Raw genomic sequence first — 14056 nt, forward strand, 5'->3', positions numbered from 1 at the left:
ACTTGGGAGGCCGAGCTGGCTGGGAGGCGGAACTGACGGCTGGCGCGGGAAGGGCTTCTGGAAAGGAGGGAAGGCAGCAGCAGCAGCCGCCGCAGGAGGAGGAGGAGAAGCGGCCGAGCGCCGAGGTTTAAATGGCGTGGAACGTCGGGGCCGTGAACGTTCCGAGACCGCCGAGCTGGCTTTGATGTCGTGGAACGCTGGGAGACCGAACGTTCCAGGGTCGCTTATTTATTTATTTATTTGATTTGTATACCGCCCTTCTCCCTAAGGACTCAGGGCGGTGAACAGTGACATAAATAACAGAGTGCACAAATAGTTATCTTAAGACAATAATTAAAACGGAACCCGTCAGACCAGACCGGATTGAGTCCTCGATCAGAACAAGGGCAGCCCCGCCTGCTTTTCCTCAGGTCGCAATTGCAGTGCAGATCTGGGACTACAGGCAGTCCTCGACTTACGGCAGTTCGCTTAGTGACCGTTCGGAAGTTACAGCGGCGCCGGAAAAAAGTGACTTGATGGACCGTTTTTTCACCCTTGCCATTGAAGCATCCCCATGGTCACGTGATCAAAATGTAGAGGCTTGGCAACGCATTCGTATTTATGACGACTGACCGTGTCCTGGGGTCATATGACCCCGTTGTGCGACCCTCTGACAAAGCAGAGTCAATGGGGAAGCCAGATTTCACTTAACCGAAATTGATTATTTCACTGAAAGCAAGGTTCCAGCAGTAACTGTTATGTATGTGGTAACAAGTGGCAAAAACATAAAAAATAAAAAGCTAACATCTGTCCCCTCCAATAATAATAATATGTTCTTGGATTCTGGATGTTGGAGCTGAACACCTTGTACAGAAATTGAACCATTAATTGTCTTTCCGACTAGTCTAAATATTTGACTGTTAGAAATTGAAACGGGGAAATTTTATCACCTGCCTTACAATGCTTTTTGGTAGAAGGGCAATACTGAACATTATACACACCTATTTCCACTTAATAGGATACATATATACATATAAGGAATGGTTGCTGAAATTGGGTATGTCTAGTTTAACAAAGAGAAGGACTAGGGGTGATATGATAGCAGTGTTCCAATATCTCAGGGGCTGCCCCAAAGAAGAAGGAGTCAAACTATTCTCCAAAGCGCCCGAAGGCAGGACAAGAAGCAACGGATGGAAACTAATCAGTGAGAAGCAACCTAGAACTAAGGAGAAATTTCATGACAGAACAATTAACCAGTGGAACCACCTGCCTCCAGAAGTTGTGAATGCTCCAACACTGGAAGTTTTTAAGAAGAGACTGGACAACCATTTTTCTGGAATGGTATAGGGCAGAGGTTCCCAACCTTTTGGGTACCAGGGACCAGTTCCGTGGAGGTTTTTCCGTGGACTGGAGGGGACGTGATTTTGTGTACTGCCTGCATCTCGCAGATCAAGCTTTGCTTGTGTGGACAGTTGGCATGCCGCAGCCCGGTACTGGTTCACGGACTGGGGTTTGGGGACCCGTGGTATATGGTTTCTTGCCTGAGCAGGGTTGACTAGAACAGCGTTTCCCAACCTTAGGAACTTGAAGATGCGTGGACTTCAACTCCCAGAATTCCCCAGCCAGCTATGCTGGCTGGGGAATTCTGGGAGTTGAAGTCCACGCATCTTCAAGTTCCTAAGGTTGGGAAACGCTGGACTAGAATACCTCAAAGATCCCTTCCAACTTTATTATTGTTATTATTAGTGCTATTTTGTAACTATTCAGTGGATTGATGAATAATAAATCTCTTAACAGGAAATAAAGTGTTATTATTTGCAACCTGGAAGTTACTGAACCGTTCACTGTGCTTTGACACTGAAGAAAAATCTAGACCAATTTAAAATTTCAAAAAGTTCTACGCTAAATTAGCAAAAACACTGAGAAAACTGTTACCACCACCAGAAATTAGCATCCTTGAAGTTAAATTGCTTGGCATTGGCTATTGAATCAACGAATAAAGTAAACAGATTTTAAAAACTAGATTCATGTCACTTCACATCTACCTTTTTTACCATTAATCAGTGGAACAGCTTGCCTCCAGTTGTGGATGCTCTATCAAGTATGACATTGGGCAGCCATTTGTCTGGAATGGTATAGGGCAGGGGTAGGCAACCTCGGCTCTTCTATGACTCATGGACTTCAACTCCCAGAATTGCTGACTCAGGAATTCTGGGAGTTGAAGTCCATGAGTCATAAAAGAGCCGAGGTTGCCTACCCCTGGTATAGGGCAAGGGTGTCAAAGTGCCGGCCCGCGGGCTGGATGCGTCATCCGGAAGCCACACCAACTCAATTGCTGGCAATGGTAAAATAGTCCCGATACGTCTCACGACATCACGTAACATTGCAAGTTTGACATGTCTGGTATAGGGGGTTGGACTAGAAGATCTCCAAAGTCCCTTGCAGCTCTATTATTACTTTTAAACTTACAGGATAAATTTGCACAAACCTGCATAGATTGTTTCAAAGTAGTAAAGTATTAGAGGATTGTGCATAGCTCAAAATTATTTGAAAGGGGTATTTGAAATGCAAAGGAGCACACTACTTTAAAGCAATTTTTATTTTTTTAAATTCTCATTCAAGCAGTTGCATTTTTTCACTCATGCAAAAAAAATAAAAATAGAACTGCTTTGAAGTGCTGTGTTCCTGTGCATTTCAAAGCACCTATTCATAATAACTTCTAAAGCAAGTCAACCACCCCTACTATATAAACGTAGCCTATAATTTTTATCCTTTTCCGTTTTCTTAATGAGAAAGCAATTGGAGCGCAGCATGTCCAAAACTGTGTAAATGCTATGGAATACAAGAAAAAAATCCAGAGATTGAAGAACCTTAGTTGAGCATGTATACATATGAAATTTTATCTCCAGCTATTACTAACAAAAAGTTCTCCCTCACATATAAAAACTAAACAGACTCTGTAATATAGGATTAAGAATCATCATGAATCTTCAGGTAGGAATTGTAGGACATTTATAGCAAAGATACAGGAAAATATACCAATTCCATAAACTATTAGTCTTCAAACTGAGAAGGCATTCCAGCCACTGAACTATTGGAAATTGTGAGTAGGTGATTTCGCAAGTGTACAGTTGCTTTATAATTGAGTTTATTTTTTCCAAACAGAGATTAAAAGAGGGTCTGTTTGTTCCAGTGGGCTATTTTTTTAAAAAAAAGTAGGCCTGAGAGATATTGCTAGAGCCACTGGCTCTCTCTAACTGTGCTATACATATCACCAACTTCCTTTTTTAAGTAAAAAAAGCAAGAAAAGCCATTTTTTTTGGTAAAAATATTTAAGACCAGCCAATAACTGATTACTGTGCGATACTACGGTAGATAACCGTAGACAACTTGATTAGAAAAGTAACATAGTAATCGATTAGATGCCCGTACTATAAAGTCCAGTTAATCTCCCATCTTTTTTCCAAGTTCTAATTCTGTACTCCAATTCTGCCAAGCTTTCTCTTCGACTTCCTCTGTCGTTGATGCACCTTCTTCTTTTTCTTTTTCAAACTCATTTTTGGTTCTGGCCTCACCAGTTCTATCTCCATTGGCTTTTCTTCAGCTGGCGTTTCAAAAACTTCCTCCGTGGGATCTTCAGGAATGAGTGCTTGGTCCTCCTTACTCTTCAATTTCTGTAATTCTTTCATGTTTTGCTTTTCCCTAAATTTAGCAACTAGGGCCAGTCTTAATGCCCGACGATGCTGTAATAATGATAATAAAAGCAAATTAGTATGCCTACTATAAGGCATAAAAAAACCATTAGAAAGTTGCATATATCAAGTTAGATCCCTAGTCTAGCTACTTCCAGGTTTTTTTTATGGCAACTGCATAAGCTCTGCAACTCTTCAGAACCAGAATGTCCCGGGGGTAAAATCAGAGCCCCCAATATGCAAAGAATATCAGTTTCAGTTTCCAGAAATTTTAATAATTAACTTGCATTGACTGGTATAAGAGCCTTGGTGGAGCAGTGGGCCAATGACTCCTTAAGTAACACCAGCTGCCTGCAATTAGTGCAGGTTCGAGTCCCACCAGGCTCAAGGTTGACTCAGCCTTCCATCCTTCCGAGGTAGGTAAAATGAGGACCCAGATTGTTGGGGGCAATAAGCTGACTTTGTAATAATGCCGCTTTGGGGCGGGGGGGCGCGAAAGTCCTAATAAAGCAGGCATATACATAGAATGAAGGCTATTGCTAAGCACATTGGTTTGTGCTTTAGATTGTAAGCCGCCCTGAGTCTTCGGAGAAGGGCGGGATATACCGTATATACTTGAGTATAAGCCGACTCGAGTATAAGCCGAGACCCCAAATTTCACCCCCAAAAACTGGAAAAAGTTGTTGACTCGAGTATAAGCCGATCCGCCGTTCTGCAAGCCTCTGCCGCCAGCAGAGGCTCGATCCGCCATTTTGCAAGCCTGAATACACAGGAATACCCTGTGTGGCCTTGGCTCTCCGGGAAGCCCTGGCTGTCCGCTTCCTCGCTCCACGTGCGTTCCCCGGGCAAATCGCGGTGCCCAGCAGGCGAGGAAACACGCCTGCTCCAGTCGCCCCCCCTTCCCTCAGGAGACGCGAAGCAAGTGACCGCCCAGAGCTTACCGAGGACTTGCTTCGGTGCTTCCAGGATCGCGCGCACCTCTCCCAAGCCGCCGCCCGGAGACCTGCCGAAGTTTGGGGAGGTTTGGGGAGGTGCGCGCGCACCTCCCCAAACCTCCCCAAACGTCGGCAGGTCTCCGTTCCTCTGTGCCCTGCCTGCCTGCTTCCTTCCACAGCGGAAAGAAGCAGGCTGGCAGGGGGCGGAGGAACGGAGACCCGGCGACGTTTGGGGAGGTTTGGGCGCCTCCCCAAACATCCCCAAACGTCGCCGGGTCTCCGTTCCTCTGTGCCCTGCCTGCCTGCTTCCTTCCACAGCGGAAAGAAGCAGGCTGGCAGGGGGCGGAGGAACGGAGACCCGGCGACGTTTGGGGATGTTTGGGGAGGTGCCCAAACCTCCCCAAACGTCGGCAGGTCTGCGCGGAGGAACGGAGACCTGCCGAGGTTTGGGGAGGCGCCCAAACCTCCCCAAACAGGAACGGAGACCTGCCGAGGTTTGGGGAGGTTTGGGGAGGCGCCCCAACCTCCCCAAAGGTCGGCAGGTCTGCGCGGAGGAACGGAGACCTGCCGAGGTTTGGGGAGGTTTGGGGAGGCGCCCAAACCTCCCCAAACAGGAACGGAGACCTGCCGAGGTTTGGGGAGGCGCCCAAACCTCCCCAAACGTCGGCAGGTCTGCGCGGAGGAACGGAGACCTGCCGAGGTTTGGGGAGGCGCCCAAACCTCCCCAAACAGGAACGGAGACCTGCCGAGGTTTGGGGAGGTTTGGGGAGGCGCCCAAACCTCCCCAAAGGTCGGCAGGTCTGCGCGGAGGAACGGAGACCTGCCGAGGTTTGGGGAGGTTTGGGGAGGCGCCCAAACCTCCCCAAACAGGAACGGAGACCTGCCGAGGTTTGGGGAGGTTTGGGGAGGCGCCCAAACCTCCCCAAACGTCGGCAGGTCTGCGCGGAGGAACGGAGACCTGCCGAGGTTTGGGGAGGTTTGGGGAGGCGCCCAAACCTCCCCAAACAGGAACGGAGACCTGCCGAGGTTTGGGGAGGTTTGGGGAGGCGCCCAAACCTCCCCAAACGTCGGCAGGTCTGCGCGGAGGAACGGAGACCTGCCGAGGTTTGGGGAGGTTTGGGGAGGCGCCCAAACCTCCCCAAACAGGAACGGAGACCTGCCGAGGTTTGGGGAGGTTTGGGGAGGCGCCCAAACCTCCCCAAACAGGAACGGAGACCTGCCGAGGTTTGGGGAGGTTTGGGGAGGTGCCCAAACCTCCCCAAACAGGAACGGAGACCTGCCGAGGTTTGGGGAGGTTTGGGGAGGCGCCCAAACCTCCCCAAACGTCGGCAGGTCTGCGCGGAGGAACGGAGACCTGCCGAGGTTTGGGGAGGCGCCCAAACCTCCCCAAAGGTCGGCAGGAAGAACGGAGACCTGCCGAGGTTTGGGGAGGTTTGGGGAGGCGCCCAAACCTCCCCAAAGGTCGGCAGGTCTGCGCGGAGGAACGGAGACCTGCCGAGGTTTGGGGAGGTTTGGGGAGGCGCCCAAACCTCCCCAAACGTCGGCAGGTCTCCGTTCCTCCGCGCAGTTTTTTTTGTTGACTGGAGTATAAGCCGAAGTGGAATTTTTCAGCCCAAAAAGTGGGCTGAAAAATTCGGCTTATACTCAAGTATATACGGTAAATGGGATTAAAAAAAATATTTTTTCATCTTTTATCCAGGAACTTAGATAGTTTACACGAGTTGTTTTTCTCCACAATAATGATCTTGTGAGATAAGGATGAGCTAAGAGATGTATTAGTTGCCCCAAAGCTGCCCAATGAGTTCCATAGTTGAGGATAAATTTGAACTTGGATCTCCAGTTCTATTCAATATCTAAAGGCAGGGCTTTTTTTGTTACAGAACACTCAGAACGGAGTTCCGTCACCTTTTTCTTTTACAAAAAAAGCACTGTCTAAAGGGATTGTATTACATTACTTTTGGGCATACTATCTAAAACCATATTATTATTATGCAACTTAATAGCAGTATGCTACATCTGCTTTATCAAATAATGAACATGAATGTCCACCAAAGGTCTAAAGCTGAAATTACATCACACAGTGCAAAAAATGCTGAAAACTGTGCACTGATCCTAGTTAATAGTGGGGTCAATCTAAACTTATTTTATAATTTTAGCATAAGAGCAAGCCATCGTTTATAATTTTGCAAATTATTTTGTACAAATATTTGCATTTCTAATACATGCAGAGCACATTTGCACAAACATTTCTGTGCAGGTTAAGTGCACAGAATATCAAGTGTTTAAAGAAAAATGTAACAAGCTAATCTGACAAGATCAATAATCAACAGACACAGAATACGTGTTTCAAGTATCTTTGGGACTGACTCAAAGTAACTGAGCCAAGAGGCAGCACTTTACAAGACTCTACTGAGGCTGATGCAATGGCTTCCAGATAAAGATATAAAAATATATTTTGAATATACAGCATGCAAATGAATCACCACTTTTTAAATAAAGACCAAAGAAACGACCTCAGATGAACTATCAGGGACAAGTACAGTAGTCATTAACAGACAAGCCAGCATAGTAGAATATTGGGGAAAATAACAAAATACTGATATTTTTATTAATGGCTTGAGATGGTCATAGCAACCAGAGTAACCAGCCAAGTTGAGACAGAATGATACTAGGTATGAAGACCCAGTTCGTCCAGCATCAGCCAGGGAAACTTGCTGGAAGACATGGACCAATTACTCTCAACTCAATCTATATCGTGCAGCATTTTATGCTGGAGAATTGTCCTCCCTTCTCCTTCAGCATAATCCACCTCGACTACCTAAGAAAAAAGGCTAGAGTTATCTAACCGGTAATGAAAACAAGAATATGGTATTACCATATTTGGAGACTGGTAATGAGGGTTTTCATACAGGGTTTGTCCTCCAAAACTGCCCTGGAAGATCTTGATTAGGTTCAGGACAAAACGAGGCCCAATTTCAACAAGAGTTCCATCTTCTTCTATGAACTGCAACAGAGCAAAAGACAGGGACGTTTTGGCATTGGGAATCAAAGTACTTAACACCATTTTAGCCAACGTGTTAAAATTTTATTCTGATTAGAACTTTCAAGCATCTTGTATGTTTAATGTATATGCTTAAATACCCTTTTCTATCACCTCTCCTTTCCAGGACCTTCCACCTCAGTGTACCCAAATCTTCCTGGTTTTATTATATAGGAGTTTAAGGGCTTTTATAATCTGAACACCTGAGATTTAATCCATCTCTACTTGACCCAGAAAAAAAACTGGAAACTAGATGAAAGTTATCATTGGAAGAGAAAGCCATTGTTTGCAGCATGAAATTGAAATATGATTTAGTGGTTATGTAACCATTATATATGGCCTATTGTTATACAAAGCAGCTTGAGCAAACTTTAAATTCAAACTTTGTGTTCTCCCTTTGAACACTGTCATGTCAACAATTAAGTTTATATAAATGCACTTTACCATTATATCTTAAGAGATTTGACAGCATACAAATTTGATAAAATAAATTCCAAGCTCTGGTCAATTACTGTGCCTTTAAACAAGAAAGCATGGGATTCTTATTTGATTGTTTCATTTAAACTTCAATTCAATTTCACAATTTGTGCACAAATTGTTAATTGTTAATTAATCTGAAGGAAAACAATTCTTCCAGTCCTGTTGGAACTATGCAAAGAAAAAAGAAAAAAGAGAGAGAAGCAGGCAAACTTACCTGGGATGTTTTTTTACAATTATTACTGTATGTATATGCACCATTGTTACATATATCATTACCAAATTCAGGTTGCTGGCTTTGCTGTTGACATCATCTGATCAATTTTATCGAAGTTTTTTAAAAAAAAAACATAAATCTTCCAAAGCTAATCCAGTGAAACAAAAAAATAACTTGGAAAAAATATAACCATTTAACCTCTTCCAGGTTGGAACTCTATGGTCCTGTTCCTTCTCAGAGGCCAAACCTGAGAGAGTTCCTGTCACTATTGTTGATTACAGCCCATAAGCAAAACAGAAACTAACCTGATAATTTCGAAACCAAATCCTCTCATCTGTGATGGAGAATGTGAAAACGTGGTCTACAAAAGGCTGACTCCTGGGATGATACTGTGGAGTGCTAAAAATCTAGTCAAGAGAAATGAGAGCGCTGGGTGATCAATCAATCATAAGTCCCAGATGGGTATCACAAAGATCAGACATCATACATACATCATACATTCCATTTGTCTGGTTGATTTGTTGCTATTAAAATATTTTGAATACAGATTGTTTATCACAAAGTCAGGCTATAATTTTTTCCTATTTTCATAATACAAAATCTGTCTACTTTCTGAATATTTGTTGAATGCAACTTCAACATAACCTGTCTTGATCACTCTTGGGCTCTACAGAGCATGTCAACTGAAAAAATGAATTACAGCACACTTGGTTCAATTATGTTCACAGAAGCGGAGGCAAAATATGGAAAATCAAATCTCAGCTGAATTCTTCAGGTCTCGCTCTTGTATTTCCTTGTGGGCAAAGTCTTACAAAGACTAATATTAATGTATAATGTGAAGTTCCTACTGAAGTAGGAGTATGAGATCTTGGCAACCTATACTTAATAGAAGTCTAACAAAACCTTGTTGCTTAAATATGTATATAAAATCCTGATCAAAGGATTCCAAATCTGCACAACACATCTTTACAGATAGAAGACTGCCCCTTAGGAATAAATAAATATATACAGACCTGAATAAATAGCTCTTTCAGCAAAGCATAATGCGGTTTCTGGTCAAAAACCTACAAAAGAACAATAAAGTTTAGGAATAAGGGAAAAAGCATGAGAATTATAGACCATAAAGGAAAGTAGCCACACAACTGCAAGTTTATTCTTACTGGATCGAAAGAAAGAACAGGTCGAGAGCCTCTCAAACAGTTTCCAGTCATCTTCAACTCAGCCAACGTGTGAACTGTAATGATATTAAGTACAATTAAGAAAGTACAGTCTGCTGTGTGGGGAAGAAGTTGTTTAAAAGAACAGAACAGTATAGCAGCTGATCCCAGTCTGCAATACTAATTTTTGCAAATGCCTAACATAATTACAAGCATATTTACTATGGATTGTTTGAAAGCCGTTAAAACATAATGATTGCATTAGAAGATATTTCACTAGTGGCTGTACTTACTGTTCTGGACTAAAAACTTGGCCGATGGTCCATGGGGGACATTTGAAAGCCTAAAACAGTTAAGGAATATGGTTAGAAAAAATTAGCATTTCTTTGGTAACTGCATTTCCTTAGTAATTGGCCTACGGTATAATGTTTTGAATGCATGAAACAGACAATACTTTTGACAAGAGATGCCTGAAAGTGCCCCAAATATATGTACTAAAAAAGCTTTTGCAGTTTTGCCACTGTTTTATTAATTTTCAAATTGCCACTAACACAGTGATGTTTTTGCTTGTTTTCGGAATAGGAACATCTAAACCTCTAGGCAGGAGTGGGCAACTATGGCAACTTTACGACCTGTGGACTAACTCCCAGAATTCCAGTCAGCCTGGGAGTTAAAATGCACAGGCTGTAAACCTGGCCATAGGGATGGATGGATATCTATCTATATATCTATATCTATCTATATATCTATATTTATCTATAGGTAAAGGTAAAGGTTCCCCCGCACATGCGTGCTAGTCGTTTCCGACTCTAGGGGCCGATGCTCATCTCCGTTCCAAAGCCAAAGAGCCAGCGCTTGTCCGAGGACGTCTCCGTGGTCATGTGGCCGGCATGACTAGACGCCAAAGGAGCACGGAACACTGTTACCTTCCCACCGTAGTGGTCCCTATTTTTCTACTTGCATTTTTACGTGCTTTCGAAATGCTAGGTTGGCAGAAGCTGGGACGAGTAACAGGCGCTCACGCTGTTACGCGGCACTCGGGATTCCACCCGCCAAACTGCCAACCTTCGATTGACAAGCTCAGTGTCCTAACCCACTGAGCCACCGCGTCCCTTATCTATCTGTATCTATATATCTATATCTCATCTATATATTTATATCTATATCTATCTATATGTATATATATATATATATATATATATATATATATATATATATATATATATATATATATATATATATATATATATATATCTGTATATCTATCTATCTAATCTCTATCTATATATCTATATCTCAAGTACAGTATACCTTTCTCCACCACTCAACCCAGCTTATTTTCTGACTAGGATTGCATATCTCCTAAATGATGCATCCACATTTCTTCTAGAATGTTTTATCTTATACAAGAAGATAATTCTTGGATAGCAGACTGCAACATTTTGGAGCAAATCTGGAAAATGTATATGGTGCTTTCATGACACAAAACATTTATAATGTTTGTGCAAAGGATTTCTATGGACTGTTCTTGATCACAGCCAGAAAGGCAATAGAAGTCATGAGGTTTTTTTTTAAACAGTAGTTTTGTTTTTAAACTTACTGGAAACACATTCATTTTTGAAAATAATTCTGGATAGTGAAGATCACTTTTATGCTTTTCTATAACATTATGGAGAAAAATGTGCCCTGCAGAGAAGATCCAATAGCAATTAGAAGTACTAACAAATCTCCTCAAAAAAGGAACATACTTCTGCATACTGTTAAACGAGTTACAAGATTTCCAGCAGTACATGCGAGAAGGGTAAGAGTAGCACATCTTTTAGTAGTCAGAACTTCTTAGCTACAACACTTTTTTGTCTAGGAGAAGCCAGATCCTCCACAAAACAGCCCTATTTAGCATAGGCCCAGTATCATCTTTATCATCAAAGGTAATAAAAGATTCACCAACATTATTGCTATCCTGCATAAACTTACTATATAGAGATTTGTTGGCATTTGTTGGCAACAGGGTTGGCAGAATGCAAAATTCATGAGGGCAATTGATTTCATTCAACATTTCCTAATTACACATACACTTTTTAATTAATATCCCAACCTTTTCTTAACACAAAAATGTATTATAGGCAGATTTATTTATACCCAATCTTCAGAATGCAACACTCTCAAGTAAAAGTTTCTGCCAGCTACCCTGAACATTTAACCTGTCAAAGAGTTGACTGAAATGACTAGGACATAACAGGGGACAGACATGGCCAGGCAACTGGTTGCTCTTGATGTAACAAAATTGACAGTCATTATCCACCAATTAAAAATTATGTCACTAAAGAATAGCAGTCTGAGATATTTACATGATCCTTAGTACACCCCCATACTCCCATTTTCACTTATTCCTCAAAATGTCTAGATATCAATAACTGGAATATACAGGCAAAAGCGTTCCAAATTAAATTTTCCTCACCAAACGTAAAGATCTTGTTTCTTTTTGGCTTCAAAAAATATGCACTTATTGCAATTCTTCATTTCACAGACCTATATAAATCAGAAAAACAGTATTTACACCGAAGAGTATTTCATTGTTTTTAATCTAATATCAAAAATAAAAGAGTATAAATGAAACTCATTTATGTTGTTTTAGATAATGCCCAAGTTTGTAATTTATAATACTGCACAGTGAAAAGTTTAGGCACAGGAAAAGCTAGAACTAAATTCCCACTCCACCAGGACAATCAACTAGTAACTTGGAAAAAGCAGAAAATGTATATAACTTACCTCATTAATGATAAATAGCTTGTCTTTCCTGTCCATTTTGGTATCTATAACACAAATAGCATATTTTAAGCTTATAAACTGCAACAATATGGAATTTATTCTACAGATACTGAAGACTACCCTGAAATTAATATTCAAAATAACTGCTTTGACACATTTAGTTTACAGGTGATGCATATTTCAAATTTTTCCATGTGTTTGTTTCCTAATACCTCTTCAAAGCAATTTATTGGGAAGAACTGCATATCTGCAAAAAATGGAACATGTTTTGTGTTCATATGTTGTTTAGCACACCATCCGCTACTGACTCTTGTAAGGGCAGGAAAAAAAATCATGTTAGCTGGCTTTAAGAGGAGGCAGCAATATATCTATGTAACTACTGATTCACTCAGTTTTGTTCCGACTCCACCATCTTTTCGGAAACTAATAATTCCCAGTGTACAGATTTGTGCAGAGTTCCATAAATTGAAATAATAACCACCTAACTAAAAAGACAGAGAAGTAATATAAGCAAAACCACAAACTACCTGCTTTAGAATGAGGCATTAATGTACGCAAATCCTTCATTAGATGCCTTGTCCTAAAATTTATTCCTCTGGAAGAAAAAATGAGGACCCTCTCTTTGTTCTTCCATTTACCCTGGAAAACAGAAGCATTAGCATGATCCAGTTAGAAAGAAACAAAATTAAAACATTTAACCAAAGCAGTGGTTTACAATAGTGGTAAATAACTGTAGCTCTGGTATAGGTTGAGGGTGAAGGTTCGTTCTCCGAGCTTGTGGTTAAATGCGCTAACAATAATTTACTGCATGTAGAAGAAAACAGTGCAATATGACAAAGTATCTGACAGAGGTTCATCTCAAACTGATGTCCCCAATTTTACAGATTAAAAAAAAACCCCAATAATTAAGTGTGGTCCTGCCCTAACCTTGGCAACTTTTAAGATGTGTGGAATTCATGCTGAATGGGGAATTCTGGGAGTTGAAATCCACTCATCTTAACATTGCGAAACACTGCTGTAACCTTAGAAATACTTTTCAAAGCCAAAGTCCCAGAATCCTTGGCCAAAGGCCCCATCGCAAAAGGTAGGATACGGAAGCATTAAAGTTTTCCATTACCCAGCTATGATATCATCAACTCGCAGGAAAGCACCTTCCAGTTTCACACGTTACAGCTCATCCACAAGGCGCCCTCAGCTCACTTCCCAAGATGCAGCCTTGATAAAAACTCCTTCAAAGCTCAAACTCATTCAAATATTATTCAACATCTATTTACAGGGGTCTTCAAACTTGGCCCTTTTATGACTTGTGGACTTCAACTCCCAGAATTCCTCAGCCAGCTTTGCTGGCTGAGGAATTCTGGGAGTTGAAGTCCACAAGTCATAAAAGGGCCAAGTTTGAAGACCCCTGATCTATTAAAATCTTTTGGAGGAGGGAAAGGCAGGCAGCCCCGTTATACGTTCCCAGAGAGACTTTTGCACATGCTCAGAGGTACAGCGGCATTACCCGGACAAGAAAGACTCGGGTTCAAGCTCAGAAAGAAAAGGACTCAGAGGCATCTCCCCCTCCAGAAGCCCCCTTCGTGGCATCCACACCTGCGAGACCGGCGGAGGTATGTGGAACTCATCCTGGCCTTCCACGGAGGACGGACCTTTCTCCGCCTCCTCGCTCTCCTTCCCTTCCAAAGCTCCCTTCGCACGTTTTTTCTTCGGCCCGGCTGCGGTTGCCTTGCCGGCTCCACGCCGCCTCTTGGCTGCCGCCATTTGTCTTCTCCCAGATTACCTCCCTTTCG

General features: G+C 42.2%; 1 protein-coding gene across 1 annotated transcript; it reads right to left on the bottom strand.

Annotated features, from left to right (window-relative positions):
* Positions 1-2893: 2893 nt before the first annotated feature.
* On the bottom strand, positions 2894-14056 carry BRIX1 (biogenesis of ribosomes BRX1). Its single transcript, XM_083351514.1, has 10 exons — positions 13860-14056; positions 12794-12905; positions 12267-12310; positions 11956-12026; positions 9791-9840; positions 9501-9574; positions 9354-9404; positions 8646-8747; positions 7482-7610; positions 2894-3722 (listed from the first exon to the last, which is right to left on the bottom strand). The coding sequence occupies exons 1-10, from the start codon at positions 14025-14027 to the stop codon at positions 3450-3452; spliced, it is 1074 nt and encodes a 357-aa protein (XP_083207640.1). The 5' UTR covers positions 14028-14056; the 3' UTR covers positions 2894-3449.

This window comes from Vipera ursinii, assembly GCF_947247035.1.
Source record: "Vipera ursinii genome assembly, chromosome: 2".
NCBI lineage: Eukaryota > Metazoa > Chordata > Lepidosauria > Squamata > Viperidae > Vipera > Vipera ursinii.

What these genes read in the sequence shown, in the direction of transcription:
- BRIX1 (XM_083351514.1), bottom strand. Translation starts at nt 14,027, where the DNA reads ATGGCGGCAGCCAAGAGGCGGCGTGGAGCCGGCAAGGCAACCGCAGCC. An exon ending in AGCTATTTATCATTAATGAG is followed by an intron (nt 12,027 to 12,266) that starts GTAAGTTATATA and finishes TGATTTATATAG; the next exon opens with GTCTGTGAAATGAAGAATTG. An exon ending in TGAAAGAGCTATTTATTCAG is followed by an intron (nt 8,748 to 9,353) that starts GTCTGTATATAT and finishes TCTCTTGACTAG; the next exon opens with ATTTTTAGCACTCCACAGTA.